This window comes from Rattus rattus, chromosome 1 (assembly GCF_011064425.1).
Source record: "Rattus rattus isolate New Zealand chromosome 1, Rrattus_CSIRO_v1, whole genome shotgun sequence".
Lineage (NCBI taxonomy): Eukaryota > Metazoa > Chordata > Mammalia > Rodentia > Muridae > Rattus > Rattus rattus.
In genome coordinates this window covers 101,515,773-101,532,354 of record NC_046154.1, presented here as the reverse complement: position 1 = coordinate 101,532,354, position 16,582 = coordinate 101,515,773, and the positions used below count along the sequence as shown (strand labels likewise).

The window sequence follows — 16,582 nt, the reverse complement described above, 5'->3', positions numbered from 1 at the left end:
AAAGCTAAACTTAGGAAGACCCCAATTCTTTTTTTAGGTTTTGAAGCAAGCATACAGATCTTGTTTAGTTAATTAAAAGCAGATTCTGGTTTATAGTTTGTACCTTTTTTTTTTTTAAAGATTTATTCATTTATTATATATAAATGCACTGTAGCTGTCTTCAGACACACCAGAAGAGGGCATGGGATCTCTTTACAGATGGTTGTGAGCCACCATGTGGTTGCTGGGAATTGAACTCAGGACCTCTGGAAGAGTAGTCGGGTACTCTTAACCGCTGAGCCATCTCTCCAGCCCCTAGTTTGTACCTTTTATCTTAAAAAACAGACCATTCAAAAACTTTAATAGGCTCAGTATTTGTTAAACCTTCAGAAATACTAAATTCTATTGATACCTAATAAATTTACAAGTGTAAATCTTACTAGCATGTTTCAGTATTAGTGAAGATACACAGTGAAACCATATGTCTAAACCAAGTTTTAGCATGGAATTTTAAGGGTTATCTTTTATACTAAAAAGCAAATTTATTTTAAAAGATTTTTAATAGAACAAACTCAAAAGTATAAATAATTACTAAGGGTTTTGAGAGAGGGAGAGAGAGTGAGAGTGTGTGTGTGTGTGTGTGTGTGTTTGTGTGTGTGTGTGTGTGTGTGAGAGAGAGAGAGAGAGAGAGAGATAGCTTCTCTACCCATTTATGTATTAGTTAAGACCTGTTGACTTTGTAATGTTTCTTTTGTGGATACTGCTGTAGCAAAACGTACTGAGACAGCAAAATACCATTATATGATGTATTTGTCCCTGTGGATCGTTCCCAGTGTGATGCTGCTGGATCATACCGTAATTCTACTTTTAGTTTTCTCTTCATCAGGGTAATATAATTTTCTAGGGACTCGCATCTTAAGAAAAACCAACATTACTTTAATAATTATTTAAATTCATGCCTTTTAATTTTGTCAATTCATTCAGTAATTGTTTTATCATTAATTTTATACATGGATGAATTATTTCATGATTGCTGAGTCCCATTCTCAGAACTTGATTATGTCTTGGGAAAGCTAAGGCTAAAGCATGTAACTTTAAATAAATCTTTTTATCTTTATTTTTTATTATTATCATCTTTTTTTTATTTTTTTTCAACAGTCCAGTTGTTATCCCCCTCCTGGTCCACCCTCTGACAGTTCCTCATCCCATTTCTTCTCCCCTATCTCCAAGAGGATGCCCCAACATACCCCCATCCCCACCTCACAAGGCCACCTCATCCATTGGGGCCTCAAGTCTCCCAAGGGTTAGATGCATCTTTCTCACTGAGGCCAGACCGGGCAGTCCTCTGCTGTATATGTGTTTGGGGCTTCAGACCAGCTAGTGTATGCTGCCCAGTTAGTGACTCAGTGTCAGAGAAATCTCAGGGTCCAGGTTTGTTGAGATTACTGGTCTTCCTATGGGACACCCTCTTCCTCAACTTCTTCCAGCCTTTCCCTAATTAAATCACAGGGGTTCCACACTTCTGTCCAGTGGTTGGGTGTAAGTATCTGCATCTGTCTCAGTCTCGGAGGGCAGCCATGCTAGATTCCTGATTGTAGGCACACTATAGTATCAGTAATAGTGTCAGGCCTTGGAGCCTTCCCTTGAGCTGGATCCCAATTTGGGCTGTCACTGGGCCTCCTTTCCCTCAGACTCTTCTCCACTTTTGTCCCTGCAGTTCTTTTAGACAGGATCAATTCTGGGTCAGAGTTTTTGACTGTGGGATGGCAACCCTAACTTTCCACTTGATGTCCTACCTTTATACTGGATGTAGATTCTACAAGTTACCTCTCTCCAGTGTTGGGCATTTCATCTAAGGTCCCTCCCTTTGAGTCTTGAGATTCTCTCACCTCCAAGGTCTCTGGTACATTTTCGAGGGTCACCCCACCTCCCAACTCCTGAGGTTGTATATTTCTGTCCATTCTGCTGGCTGTTGGGTCTTCACTCCTCCTCTGCCCCTCCCGCTCTCCTCTCCCGCCCAGATCTCTCCCTCCCTCTGCCTTTTGTGATTATTTTCTTCTCTCAAGTGGGATTGAAGCATCCTCACTTGAGCCCTTTGACTTGTTAACTTTCTTGAGTTAATCTGTGTATTGTGTCCTGTGTATTCTGTACTTTTTTTGGCTAATATTTACTTATTAGTGAGAACATAACTTGTATGTCCTTTTGGGTTTGAGATACCTCACTCAGGATCATATTTTCTAGTTCCATCCATTTGCCTGCAAAGTTCATGATGTCCTTGTTCTTATAGCCGAATAGTATTCCACTGTGTAAATGAACCACATGTTCTGTATCCATTCTCCTGTTGTGGGACATCTGGGTTGTTTCCAGCTTCTGACTATCACAGATGAGGCCACTATGAACATAGTGGAGCATGTGCCCTTATGGCAACATGGTGGGGCATCTTTTGGGTGTATGCCCAAGAGTGGTATAGCTGGGTCTTAAAGTTGATCCATTTCCAATTTTCTGAGGAACCTCCAGATTGATTTCCAGAATTATTGTACCACTTTGCAATCTCACCAACACTGGAGGAGTGTTCTCTTTCTCTACATCCTTGACAATATGTGCTGTTACCTGAGGTTTTGATTTTAGCCATTCTCATCATGGTATGGTGGGAATTTCAGGGCTGTTTTCATTTACATTTTCCCTGATGACTAGGGACTTAGAACATTTCATCAAGTGCTTCTTGGCTATTAGAGATTCCTCTGTCATGAATTCTGTGTTTAGTTCTATACCCCATTTTTTGATTGGGTTATTTGGTTTTTTGGCGGTTAGTTTCTTGAGTTCTCTAGGTATTTTGGATATTAGCCCTCTATCAGATGTGGGGTTAGTGAAGATTTTTGTCCCAATCTGTAGGTTACACTGATTTGTCCTATTGATTATTTCCTTTGCCTTACAGAAGCTTTTCAGTTTCATGAGGTCCTTTATCAATTCTTGATCTGAGAGCATGAGCCATTGGGGTTCTGCCCCTCCCCCTCGTGCCAATGAGTTCAAGGCTCTTTCCCACTTTTTCTAATATTAGATACAGTGTATCTTGTATTATGTTGAAGTCCTTGATCCAGCTGGACTTGAGCTTTGTGCAGGGTGATAAATATGGATCTATTTTCATTTTTTTAAATAAACTGCCAGTTAGGCCAGCACCATTTTTTGAAGATGCTTTTCTTTTTTCCATTGTATATTTTTGGCTTCTTTGTCAAAGATCAAAATGTCCATGGGTATGTGTGTGTGTGTGTGTTTATATCTGGGTCTTCAATTCTGTTCCATTGATCAGATCACTTGTCTGTCTCTGTACCATGTTTTTTTCTATTGCTCTGTAGTATACCTTGAGGTCAGGGATCATGATTCCCCCAGAAGTTCTTTTATTGTTAAGAATTGTTTTTGCTATCCTGGGTTTTTTGTTTTTCCATATGAAGTTGAGAATTGCTCTTCTCATGTCTTTGAAGAATTGTTAGAATTTGAATGGGGATTCTTTTCAGCATCTAATGAGATGGTCATGTGATTTGCATTGAATCTGTAGATTGCTTTTGGTAGGGTGGCCATGTTTACTATTATTCCCACCAATCCATGAGGATGGGAGATCTTTCCGTTTTCTGAGGTCTTCTTAATTTTCTTTCTTCAGAGACTTGAAGTTCTTGTCATACAGATCTTTCACTTATTTGGTTAGAGTTACTCCAAGGTATTTTATTTTATTTGTGACTATGGTGAGGGGTGTTGTTTCCCTATTTTCTTCCTCAGCCCATTTATCATTTCTATAAAGGAAGACTACTGATTTGTTTGTGTTAATTTTATATCCAGCCACTTTGCTGAAGTTATTTATCAGCTGTAGGGGTTCTGATGTTGGCTATTGGTTTGCTGTATATTGCTTTTGCTATGTTTAGGCAAAGGCCTTGAATTCCTGATCTTTCCAAGACTTAAAAATGAAGGGCTGTTGGATTTTGTCAAATGCTTTTTCAGCATCTAATGAGGTGATCATGTGATGTTTTTTCTTTTAGTTTGTTTATATAGTGGGTTATGTTAATGGATTTTTGTATATTGAACCAGCCTTGCATCCCTGGTAAAGCCTACTTGGTCATTGTGAACGATGGTTCGATGTGTTCTTGGATTCAGTTTTTGGGAATTTTATTGAACATTTTCAATCAATATTCATAAATAAAATTGGTCTGAAGATTTCTTTGTTGGGTCCCTGTGTAGTTTAGGTATCGAGAGTGTTTGTGGCTTCATAGAATGAAGTAGGTAGTGTGCTTTCTGTTTCTGTTCTATGGAGTAGTTTGAGGAGGGGTGGTCTTAGCTCTTCTTTGAAGGTCTGGTAGAATTCTGTGCTAAAGCCATCTGGCCCTATGTTTTTTTTTTTGGTTAAGAGGTTTTTTTTTTTTTTTTTTTTTTTTTTTTGGGGCTGGGGACGAACAGGACCTTGCGCTTCCTAGGCAGCGCTCTACCACTGAGCCAAATCCCCAACCCCTGGTTAAGAGGTTTTTAATGACTTCTATTTCCTTACAGGATATGGGCCTGTTTAGAAAGTTTACCTTCTCTTGATTTAACTTTGGTATGTGGTATCTATCTAGAAAATCATCCATTTCATCTACATTTTTTCAGTTGAGTATAGGCTTTTGTAGTAGGATCTGATTATTTCTGTTATGTCTCTTTTCATTTCTTATTTTGAATATTCTCTCATTCTCTTTCTCTCTCTCTCTCTCTGTGACTTTTAGTTTGTCTAGGGGTTTATCTGTCTTGTTGATTCTTTTTTTTTTTTTCAAAGAACCAGCTTTTAGTTTTGTTGATGTATTTATTTATTTAATTTATTTATTTATTTATTTATTTATTTATTTATTTTTTTATTTTCATCCTCCTTTTTGTTTCTATTTGGTTGATTTCTGCCCTGAGTTTAACTATTTCCTGCCTTCCACTCCTCTTGGGTGTGTTTGTTTGCTTATTTTACTATAGGGCTTTTAGGCGTGATGTTAAGTTGTTGGTATAGGATCTCTTCAATTTCTTCAGGAGAGCACTCAGGGCTCTGAGTTTTCCTCTTAGCACTGCTTTCACTGTGTCCTGGAAGTTTGGGTTATTGTGCTTTCATTTTCATTGACTTCTAAGTGGTCTTTAATTTCCTTATTTCTTCATTGAGTTGAGAGTTGTTCAGTCTCCATGGTATGTGGCTTTTTTTGTTGATTTTGTTGTTATTGAAGTCTAGCCTTAGTCCGTGGTGATATGGTAGGATGCCTGGTATTATTTCAGTCTTCTTGTATCTGTTGAGGCTTGTATTGTGTCCGATTATATGGTCAATTTTGAAAAAGGTACCATGAGGTGCTGAGAAGAAGGTATTTTCTTTTGTTTTAGGGTGAAATGTTCAGTATATATCTGTTAAAATCATTTGGTTCATAACCTCTATTAGTTTGACTGTGTCACCATTTTCTGTTTCAGTGACCTGTCCATTGCTGAGAATGGGGTTCATTATTAATGTATGGGGTTCAGTATATGTTTTGAGCTTTAGTAAAGTTTCTTTTATACATGTGGGTGCCCTTGCATTTGGAGCATAGATGTTCAAATTGAGACTTTATCTTGGTGGATTGTTCCTTTGATGAATATGAAGTGTCCTTCCTCATCACGCTTGATAACTTTTGGTTGAAAGTATTTTATTGGATATTAGGATGGCAATTCCAGCTTATTTCTTGGGACCGTTTTCTTGGAAGACTTTTTGTCCAGCCTTTATCTCAGAGGTAGTGCCCTTTGTCATTGAGGTGTGTTTCTTGTATGCAGCAAAATGCTGGATTCTGCTTGTGTCTCCAGTCTGTTAGCTCGTGTCTTTTTATCGGGGAGTTGAGTTGAGAGCTACTAGAGATGGATGATCCTTAGTCCCTGTTATGTTTGTTGTTGTGGGTAGCATTAAATGTATGTGATTCTCTCCTTCTGGTTTTGTTGTGAGATCATTTATATCTTGTTTTTTCCTTGGTGTAGGTGTCTTCCTTGTGTTGGAGTTTTCTTTCTAGAATCCTCTGTAGGGCTGGATTGGTAGATATTGTTTAAATTTGGTTTTGTCATGGACTATTTTGTTTTCTCTATGATGTTTGAGAGTATTGCAGGGTACAGTAGCCTGGACTGGTATTTGTGTTCTTTTAGGGTCTGCATAACCTCTGTCTAGGCTCTTAATGGCTGTTAAGGTCTTTGTTTAGTTGTCTGGTGTAATTTTGATAGGTCTGCCTTTATATGTTCCTTGGCCTTTTTCTCTTACAGCTTTTAATATTCTTTGTTCTGTACATTTATTATGTGATGAGAGGATTTTTCTTTTCCTTTTCATACTATTTGGGGTTCTATAGGCTCCTTGTATATTTATGACCATCTCTTTGTTTAGGTTGGGGAAGTTTTCTTCTATGATTTTGTTGAAGACATTTTTGGGTCCTTTTGAGCTGGGAATCTTTGTTCTCTTCTATTCCTATTATTCCTAGGTTTGGTCTTTTCATTGTGTCCTGGATTTCCTGGATGTTTTGGGTTAGTATTTTTTTCTGTTTTGAATTTTCTTTGGCTGGTGTGTTGATATCTTCTTCTAAGGTGTCTTCTATGCCTGAGATTCTCTCTTCTATCTCTTATATTCTGTTGTTGATGCTTGCATCCGTAGTTACCTCTTTTCTAGATTTTCCATTTTTAGAGTTGATTTTTTGCCTCATCTCAACTCTCATGTGTAGGCATAAAGTGTTTGCAACTTACTTTTAATGTTCAACCTCTCCCCTTGCTCACCACCTACCAGAGGCAGTGGAAGAGAAATGTTATTAGGATGTGGGGGAAGTGGATCTCTTCATTGAGGGAAGCTCAATCTTCTCTGTCATCAGTTCAGTCCTCTAGCAAATACCAAATAAGAATCAGCTGCTTCAGTCCAGTCTTCTCAGCAGGCAGACATCATGCACAAACTAGCAGCTGTAGTTAAATCCTGAAAAAATTGCTAGGCTCACCAACCACCCCCAAGGGCACTGAAGCAGCAGCAAGTCCAAGAACCTCATAAGCACAAGCACTTTATTTGGCAAGTTTCTTTCAGTGGTGGAGTTACCACAAATGGGGCTCAATAATCCTGTGTAAGGCAAACCAATACATGTGTGTAGTTAGTGAAGAGTAGCAAGGTGGAGTAAACCTAACCGATGCTCAGTGCTTGTCTCCACTGACTGTGAGGTCAGATTTACACTCCTTCCTCAAGAGTCCTTTCAAGTGTCCGCTATAGCAAAACATCCTTTCACCTGGGTCTGCTTCAGGAAAACATTCTTTCACGTGTCTACTTTAGTGAGACATCCTTTTACCTGTGTGCCCCAGCAAAACATCTTTTGTCATAAATGACTTACCAAAGAAACTAGAAGTTTCCACCTAACCAGATTTTTTTTTTTTTTTAATTTCTGTTTAGTGTTTGTCTGGATAACCTGTCTATTGGTGAGGATGGATGTTGAAATCTCCCAATATTATTGTGTGGGGTTCAATATGTGATTTAAGCTTTCATAAAGTTTCTTTTACAAATGTGGGTGCTTTTTGTGTTTGGGGCATAGATGTTCAGAATTGAGACCTCATCTTGGTGGATTTGTCCTTCGCCATTGCTTTTGATTAATTTTTGGTTGAAAGTATTTTGTTAGTTAATTATTAGAATGGCTATACCAGCTTGCCTCTTGGTTTCATTGGTTTGGGAAATCTTTTTCCAACCCTTTACTCTGATGTGATGTCTATCTTTGATGTTGAGATGGTGTTTGTATCCAGCAGAAGGATGGATCCTGTTTTCCCATCCGTTCTGCTAGCCTTTGTCTTTGTAGGGGAACTGAGTCCATTGAGAGAGAAATGACCAGTGATTTCGAATTCCTGGTGGTGGTGGTGGTGGTGGTGGTGGTGGTAGTGGTGGTGGTGGTGTTGGTGGTGGTGGTGGTGGTGAAGAGATTGACATTGTTTCCCTTTGTTGGTTTTGCTGGTGTGATTATTTCCTGTGTTTTCATGGGTGCAGTTAACGTCATTGTAGTTTTCCTTCTAGTGCTATCTGTAGTTGTGGATTTATGGATAGATAGATACTGTTTAAATTGACTTTGCCTTTCAATATCTTGTTTTCTCTATTTATGGTGAATGAAAGTTTTGCTTAGTATACTAGTTTGGGCTGGCATCTGTGGTCTCTTTCAGTCTGAAGAATATCTGTCTAGGCCCTTCTGGCTTTTGGAGTCTTCATTGAAACATCAGGTATAATTCTAATAGATGTGCTTTTATATGGTATTTGGCCCCTTTCCCTTGCAGATTTTAATATTTTGTCTTTGTTCTGATTATTATGTGGCAGCAGAATTTTTTTCTGGTCCCATCTATTTGGTGTTTTAGAAGTTTCTGATTTATAGATATCTCCTCCTTTGGGTTAGTAGTTTCTTGTATGAGTTTTTTTTTTTCTTTTTTTTTAAATACTTTCTGGACCTTTGAGCTGGGAGTCTTCATCTTCTATTCCTGTTCATAGGGTGCACAGTGTCCCAGACTTCCTGGGTGGCGTGTGTTGGGAACTTTTCAAATTTAACACTTTTTTGACCTATGTGGCAATTTCTTCTATCATATCTCTGTTCCATGCCATTCTTCCTTCCATCTCTTTTGTTCTGTTGGTTATGCTTGTATCTGTAGTTACCTAGATTTATTGCTTATATTTCCATTTTCAGGTCTTGGATAGTTTTTATTCATTTTCTTCACCCGTTTTTGTGTTTGTGTGTGTGTGGTGCGCATGTTTCCAAAGGGATTTATTCATTTCCTTTTTAAGGGCCTCTGTCATCTTTATAAGATTGATTTAAGATCATTTTCCTGTGGTCAGCTGTGTTAGAGTATCCAGGGCTTGCTGTGGTGTGTGGGTGGTCTGTTGGTGCCACGTTCCCTTCCCTAGCTGTCGTGTTCTGTGCAGGCCTTTAGGCCTGGGTTTGTGGTAATTGTAGGTTTAGGTGCTGGTTTCTGAGTTTATTTTTGTTGGATGGATTTTCGTTTCTTGGTTTCTGTTTCTCCTCTGGTCTTCTGGCCTGAGTGGCATGTGGTTCTGGTGAAACAGCGAGTCCTCAGGTTCAGTAGGGTGTTTCTGCTGAGGTTTTGATGGCCTGTGTGAACTCTGGGGTTTGTGGTGTTTCGTGTTGCCTCTGAAGTTCTGGGAACTGGTGTGGCCTCTGGGGTTCTGGATGGTGTAGCTTCTGTGGTTTGAGGAAATGAAGAGTGAGGAGAAATGTGGTGGTGCTGTTGGAACAGCTGGGCTGGCTTTTGTGGCATGCATTTTCTACTAAGTAACTACAGTGCTGTTGTTAAGTATTTGATCCTACACTTTGGGCCTTTGTGTTGTAGCAATTAAGAGAAATATAGTCTCCATCTTCCTAAGCTAAGAAGATATAGATGTTTTTATATATACTTCATAGATGTTGTATTGTGTGTGTGATGTCTGTTTGACCCTTGTTATATGCATCTACAAAATCAAGGTTTTGTTATGTTTGCTATTGATATATAAAGTTGCTTTAAAAATTGTGTTGAACTTGTGTTCTTAAATGCCATGATGCAGTTACTGTTTTTCTCTTTTTTTTGACAGGCAGTTTGTCACAGTTTATTGGTTATTCCTGCCCGAAGTCAGAGCTTTGACATCATGCAAAGTGCCATCAGTAAGCATTTGGTAAATATCCTTAATTTTGTGTTTGTTTGTTTGTTTTCTTAAGTAAAATGAAATTTATCTGTCATCTTATGGCATGAAGTGGTAAGAACTTTTGCTGGCTGTTGCTAATTTAACTGAGAGGGTGCTGTTGGGAGTGAGTGGAGGGTGGCGTGCGTTCTTTTTGTTAAGACCTTATTTTCTGTATTTGTGAAATAAGGGACCTGAGAATTAAAACCCAGTCATTGCTGAGTTAATGTCAATGAGTGTGTTTGGGATCCAGTAGATTGTGGTTCAAAGTAGGGACATTAAAGGCTTAGTCATTGGAGGCAGTGGGTTCAGCTTTGACATGGACTTGTCTTCCAACCCGTAAATTCACATTTGTATGCCCTCACTAGGTCTTTAAACTTCTTCTAATGTTTATATTGTGATATAGGTTTGGTTTTGGAGTATGTTTAATTATAACATTAAAATGAATTTTTCTGGGGATTCACTTTGACTAATCTTAGAGTCATTTCCATCACCCTCTTCCTCCTTTAAGGTCAGGTTTCCCTGGAGTTGGAAGAGAATGCACTGTTAATTCTAAGTCCCTTTCCTTGCTGTCACACTTCTAGCTCTTACTCTCTTATAGTCAAAGATGTGTGCTTATTTTTCCTTCTCTGCCGCCAATCACAGGGTTTTGCTTTCATGTGCCCACATTTGTTGTGGGAAAGGGCTACATCCCAGTTAGTCTTGGCCCCTCTTTTCAAATTACCCTTTAGAGGAGGTCCCCGTCTGTCTGTGCAATTGTGGATTGTGTTCAGCCTTAGTGACAGTGCAGTGCATTCCCGTGGTCGAGATGAGTGAGTGAGCATACCATAACAAACCTTTTCAGGCTTCTGGGTTTCTTTCCAGTGAGTGGCTTAATGTTAATATATAAATAATATCACTTACTAATCCCTCTTCTTGTGTCTACATTGCTAAAGATCAGGAGACGACTAAATGACTCTGCATTTAAGAATACAGAGTAAAGGGGTTGGGGATTTAGCTCAGTGGTAGAGCGCTTGCCTAGGAAGCGCAAGGCCCTGGGTTCGGTCCCCAGCTCCGAAAAAAAGAACCAAAAAAAAAAAAGAATACAGAGTAGAAGGGTGGGAACTAGTGAACAGAGTTCTGGTTTGGATAGTTGTACATAGCTATGATTGTTAGGATTGTGACTTTCTTTGGGTGTGATACATGAAGCAGTCCTTGAAATAGTTATTTCTGACCAGTGATAGAGGCTGTCATGCTTGAATCTTCTAGGTGCTTCCTCCATGAAAAGGAGGTAGTGCATTGATTGTTATCAGTGACACTTCTCAGGCCTGGCTCTGTGCTAGAACACTTGCTTACATGTGTGAGTTCCTGAGCTCTCGTTTTAATTTTCATTGCCATACACAAAAAAGTTATTTCTTCATGCAAAGTAGTTTTATTTGGGAATTAAATTCTTAGAGGAAAATTGGCCTTCAAGTGCAGCAAGTAGCTGAACTACATGACTCTAATGTAAAGTGGCGTCCACCCCGCCCCCGCCCGCCTGCCTGCCACATTAGCTAATGAATCTCACTTTTCCGCACTCAGGTTGGGTTGACTGTCATCCCTGACAGCACGGCTGGCTGTATATTTGGAGTGATGTGTAAGCTCCTGGATCACACGTGTGTAGTTAATGAAGCTCTCCTGCCCTTCCTGGCTTCTTGTTGCTACAGCCTTCTTTATTTCCTGCTTACTCTAGAGAAAGGGGAAGCAGAGCATCTCAAAAAGAGGTAATGTGTATTTTTCTTTTCAACCTTTTGTTTCCTCCTTAAATAAGAATGAAGGGGAACTAGATTTTAGAACTAATTTAAATTCACTCAGTGGGCTTGAATATGCTTAGGTAGTGTTGTTTTTATTCATCTTTTTAATGTAGCAAGAACTCATAGGGGTTTTTTATTTCATTAAGCTACAGATTTGGAAAGTCAGATGGTATTACAGAGCTGCTGGAAAGCTTTTATAAGCATCATTATAGGTCTACCAGAGCAAAAAATTCTACTCTAAAGTGAATGAACTGTTAGTATAGTGTGCGTGTGTGTGTGTGTGTGTGTGTGTGTGTGTGTGTGTGTGTGTGTGTGTGTGTGTGTTATTTGAGGCTTCGTTAGACATAGCCGGAGCAGAATTCTAACTTGTTGGATTTAAGAAGTGTTAAAATGCTAGTGACTGTAGTTAGTACTTGTACTTCTTTGCATTATTTAAGCTAGAACGTACAGGTAGTTTGGAAGATTCCACTGTAGGTTTAAACATGTTTTCATGTTTATAAGTTTTTATTGGTGTACCTGTTGGCTTAAGTGAAAAACTCTAGACAGGTGAGCAAATAGGAAACAATAAAAATTACATTCTTTTCCCTTCTGTTAATCTTTTGATACATGCATTTTCTAGTCCTTGAACTTTATTGTTCACTTTTTTTTCTTTTTGAGACAGTCTTGCTGACCTCAGTCTCAGAGTGTTCATCAGTCTCACACATGCTAGTACTGTAGGTGTGCACCTTCGTGCCCTATGTCGTCTTCTCTTTGAACTTGTAAATGTGCTGAAAATGTAGTGTGCATGCTGGCTGTGTACATTTCATGGCTTAAAACAGTAATAAACTGAGCCATCCATGTACTGCAGCTCCACGCATCTGTGTGGACCCACACTGCAGTTCCTGTTCTCTTCTGCGTGTATCTGTTACTTTAGTGGTGATTGGCATTGTGGCCTGTTGAGTGGGTGGTTCTGTGTATATGTATGGACAGTATTGTTTCTGTTCTTTATATCTGTAAACTTGATAATAATTAACTTTTCTGTATTTATTTTGGCTATCATTGTTGTCTGTGATCATTTGTGCTGATTCATTTGGTTCTGTTTTACTCACTTTTAATTCTCTGTATGAAGGTAAGCTTTAGCAGAGCTCTTTAATGGGTTAGATAGTAAACAGTTCAGGTTTTCAGGGCCGTGAGCTCTCTGCCATATACATACTTCTGTATAATGTAAAAGCAGCAATAGAAAATACATAAATAAGCGAATGCGGCTGTTTCCAGTAGAACATGGTTTACAGATATAGGCTGTGGTCTGGGTCTGGCTTGCTTTGCAATTCCTTTGATGTAGTATTTATTCTGTGAATTTGCCAGACCGTGTCCATTATTCTATTTGTACTTAAGCTCACATTTTTTCCAAATGAAGACACAATTTTTAAAAAATAGGTATTTTCACTGCAATACCATAGAACTAATGCATAGTGAATATGTTAATATTATCTAAGGTTTTATAACATCTCCACACAGGACTTAATTTGTTACTGCTGCTTGTCATTTGAAATAGAAGCCTTATTTTCTTAAAACAAAACAAAACAAAACAAAACTGAAGTTTCAAAGATCTTTGGAGCTTTTAAATAAAGGAACATCTTTGGCTTTATGTGACTAGACTGGAGAAAACTGAATGTGTGTAATAACTTGTTTTTCTTTTTAAAGCACCTCTTTGTTTTAGAAAGTCTTACTTTGTGCCCTGGCTAGCCTGGAACTGGCTCTGTAGACTAACTCAAGCCCAAGAGATCCTTGATTTCGTAGATACTAGCTGAAAAGTCAGGCTTGACAAAGCTCGGGTCACAGTGTGCCACTGAGCCCTGAAGATGCTGTCCTTTCTTTGTCTAGTTGGCTCTTGAACTAATGAAAATCTGCTACTGGCCTAGCCACTTGGTTTGTGGGTAGAAGTCTAAGTTGTTGTGTTGTTTAAGGATCAGTTGTGTTGTGAATCAGTGTGTGCTCTTCCATAGCTTGCCTTAAATCTCTGCATGAAGACTCGGGTCTTCTTCCTCAGTCTGGGAAGTCCTTTGTTATTCCTTCCATTGTTTGTTCTTAGGTTTTCTAAAAATTCCATTTTTGTCTCTTAACATCTTCCAATCTAAATCTCTTTGATATCTTGAGTAACACAACTTCATATCTTATGCATGCTGCAGCTCATCTCTTGATAATACTGTGACGCTGTATACTCCGGCACTCACACGATGAAATCATCTAACCTTTCTCAGAATGCATCCCTGCTGTCAGGTGACTCAAAGGCTACGTATTTAGAACTCTGTTAGGACCAAAGCAACTTCCTGTTGTCTTTTTCATCTGAATTTTTGTAGTCTTTATGCTTCTGCCTTATTATTAGCTATTCAAGAGCCTACTGATTTTTCTCTTTTCTTCTTCTGCATGGCTATCCAAGTCTGGTTCTGTGTCAGTACATGGGCTATCAAAGACCTTGCTTGACCTTGTTGGTCTAGAAGGGATTCATTGTGTACCTCACATGGCCTTGATTATGCTCAAAATGCTGAGATTGAGGACTTTGGAAGGCTGTTCACTGCAGGTTCAGAAGCTAGTAAAGACTAAGGTTGGAGCCTTCAGCCACAGCCTCAGGGGTCGACCTAAGCAGGCAGGTGAGGGAATGAGAATAAAGGCATATTTAGAGAAAGCTGGGGTTGGGTAAGATTCTCAGGTGGAAAAGCTACACTACCTGGAAGCTCAGCTTGCTTATTATACAGTATTTACTATATACAGGTAAACAACCAGGCGGGGTTATTGCGCACAGTGGAACAAAGAGATAGGCTTAGCTAAGATTGGTAGGAGCAGTAGTCTCTGTAAGGAGAATGAATAGTCTTCAGGCCATAAACATCTTTGGGCCAAGGGAACAGGGGAGTAACTGTGGTTGACATTTTCTGAATGCACTGTCATATGCACTCTACACCGATGGAAGGCTTTGCCATCCCTCCAAGCCTCACCTGGGGGAAGGCTTTGCCAGTCGGTACCAACTGTATGGTTCTTGACATGGAATCCCCTTTGTCAACAAGACACATTCACACAGTACTTTACTTGATCCTCATAAGTCCCTCTACTCGCCCTCCAAATGGATATTGTGTCATTAATTACTACACTCAGATCATACGTACCATAAGCCTGTTTAGTGACATGGAAGTGACCATTTATCATTTTATGTTAAGTTGGAGTAAACCTTCTGAAGTCTGTTTGGGTTCCTGGAAAACATGATTTTCTGAAAATCGACCCTTTCCTACTGACCTATGACTGGATTCAGTCAGAGGTTTGAAGTTTCATCTGTGGATTTCTGTTCTTTCTTGGGAGCAGTAATCTTCAGATGTCCTCTACATTGTGTAGTAATTCAACAGTTTCCAGTGTCCTTTATACATGTGTAGATCGTTCTGTCTTCTGGCAGGCTCTGTGCTATATAACCAGTGTTGCTTCTAGGAAAATGCTGCCTACTAGACTTTCTAGCAGTTAATTCTTAGTTGCTTTACTACTTAGGATTTGCTGTATTTAGTTTGAAGTTTTTGTTTTGTTTATTGAGATGGGATCTCTGTAGTCCAGGCTAACCTTGAACTCATTATGTAGCTTAAGCTGGGCTCAAAATAACTGTCACTTCTGCTCAGCTCCTACATGTTGGAATTTTAGGCATTGAGCTGTCACACCTGGCAAGAAACACTGCATTTCTTGAAAGTCTACCTTTAGTTTGGGGTAATATGGAAAGGGCATTTCTCTTGTGTTTGAGCTCACCACTTATTTTTCTTTCTATTACTATAGGGACAAGCTGTGGGAGGTTTGTGTCTCCATCCTGGCTCTCCTGCCCAGAGTCCTTAGGTTGATGCTGCAGAGTCTACGGGTGAACAGAGCTTCTCCTGAGGAGCTGCCTGTTGTAGGCCAGCTGCTTCGCCTGCTTCTTCAGCATGTGCCTCTTAGGTCGCACATGCTGACCAATGCCATCCTAGTGCAGCAGATTATCAAGAACATCACGGTAGGCATCATGGGACCCAGTGCCTTCTCCTCTTTGTGGAGGGAGGGCCAAGGGGCACGTGTGAGAGAAGGATGTGCACCAGCTGACTCTTTGCAGCTCACCGTCACTTTTCTTTGTGATTGAGAGCCAGTCTTTTAAGAATACGGTTTTAAAATATTCAAGAAGTTCAGTTGGTGTAAATGTTGCAGCTCTAAGGGGAAACCTCTGGGAGCTGTGAATACTACAAAGTCACACCATACAATAAACCTCACACGAGATTCATTGGGAAAGACAGAGTGGTTGCCCTGCTCTGGAGAGAAGCAGGAAAAACTAAACAGGATGCATACAGTTTCTTTGGGGTGTGCAGGAGTTTGCCAGGGTAGCCTGGGATTGGAGGAATTGTGCGGCTTAATCTTGGGCTCTTCTTCTTTTTTTTTTTTTTTTCTCTTTAGGGCAGGGCTTGGCCACAATCTTTCAGGGGCTGGAAGGCTGTTAGAGAAGTTGTGGGGAGGGGCAGTAGCCAAGAGGGAAAAGGAGAAAGGTGAAGGCTTCACCTCTTTCCCCGGCTGTTGGGAGGGCAGTAGTGTTCTAAAGGCTCCTTAGTGTTCTGGTCTGGAGTAAAGGCGAGATTGTGTAGATGGTTTAGAGTTTATCACTGAGTGTCGGACTTCAGCATCGTAGAGCTTTTATAACCATGTTATGGGGTGCTTGTTCTGACTTCTGAGTCTTTATAGAAGCAATGGACAGTGTGGCAGCGGATAGTTCAAAACAGTAGAAGAGAAAAAATCAGTAATCTGACTATATCATGCCTGTGTTAGAGAATCAGCCTACCTCTACAGAAGAGAGAGAAGGTTGGTAGCTGGCCCTGTAGAGTTAGTCTATTGACATTAGTGTAAAGATTGTGAAAACTGAGGCCAAGTGGAAGGAATAACGGCAAAAGGGATGGATGGTTGTCCATAAAAATTTTTATTAGTCTCCAGCATGTCCAGGAAGGAACAGATTTGCAAAGAACTTGTTATTCTTAGGGCACATACTGTTTCTCTTGTCACATTAGCCAAATCACAGTTCCAACTTAAAGGACTCATGCATTTGACAGTTTGAGCGGGCAGGCACTCTGTTGTCATGGGGTAAACACTGTGGCTGGGGTACATTTGCAGCAGTGGGAGTTTGCTGGGTGGAGTTATATCT

General features: G+C 39.8%; 1 protein-coding gene across 3 annotated transcripts in view; it reads left to right on the top strand.

The window, feature by feature from the left end:
• Tex10 (testis expressed 10) overlaps positions 1-16,582 on the top strand; it is a 38,886-nt gene that overhangs the window by 21,419 nt on the left and 885 nt on the right. For all 3 annotated transcript variants that reach the window (XM_032904325.1, XM_032904333.1, XM_032904339.1), the window contains 3 exons: positions 9,560-9,640; positions 11,207-11,388; positions 15,205-15,415. In XM_032904325.1, the coding sequence (XP_032760216.1) occupies positions 9,560-9,640; positions 11,207-11,388; positions 15,205-15,415 (474 nt within the window). The remainder of the gene's footprint in view (positions 1-9,559; positions 9,641-11,206; positions 11,389-15,204; positions 15,416-16,582) is intronic.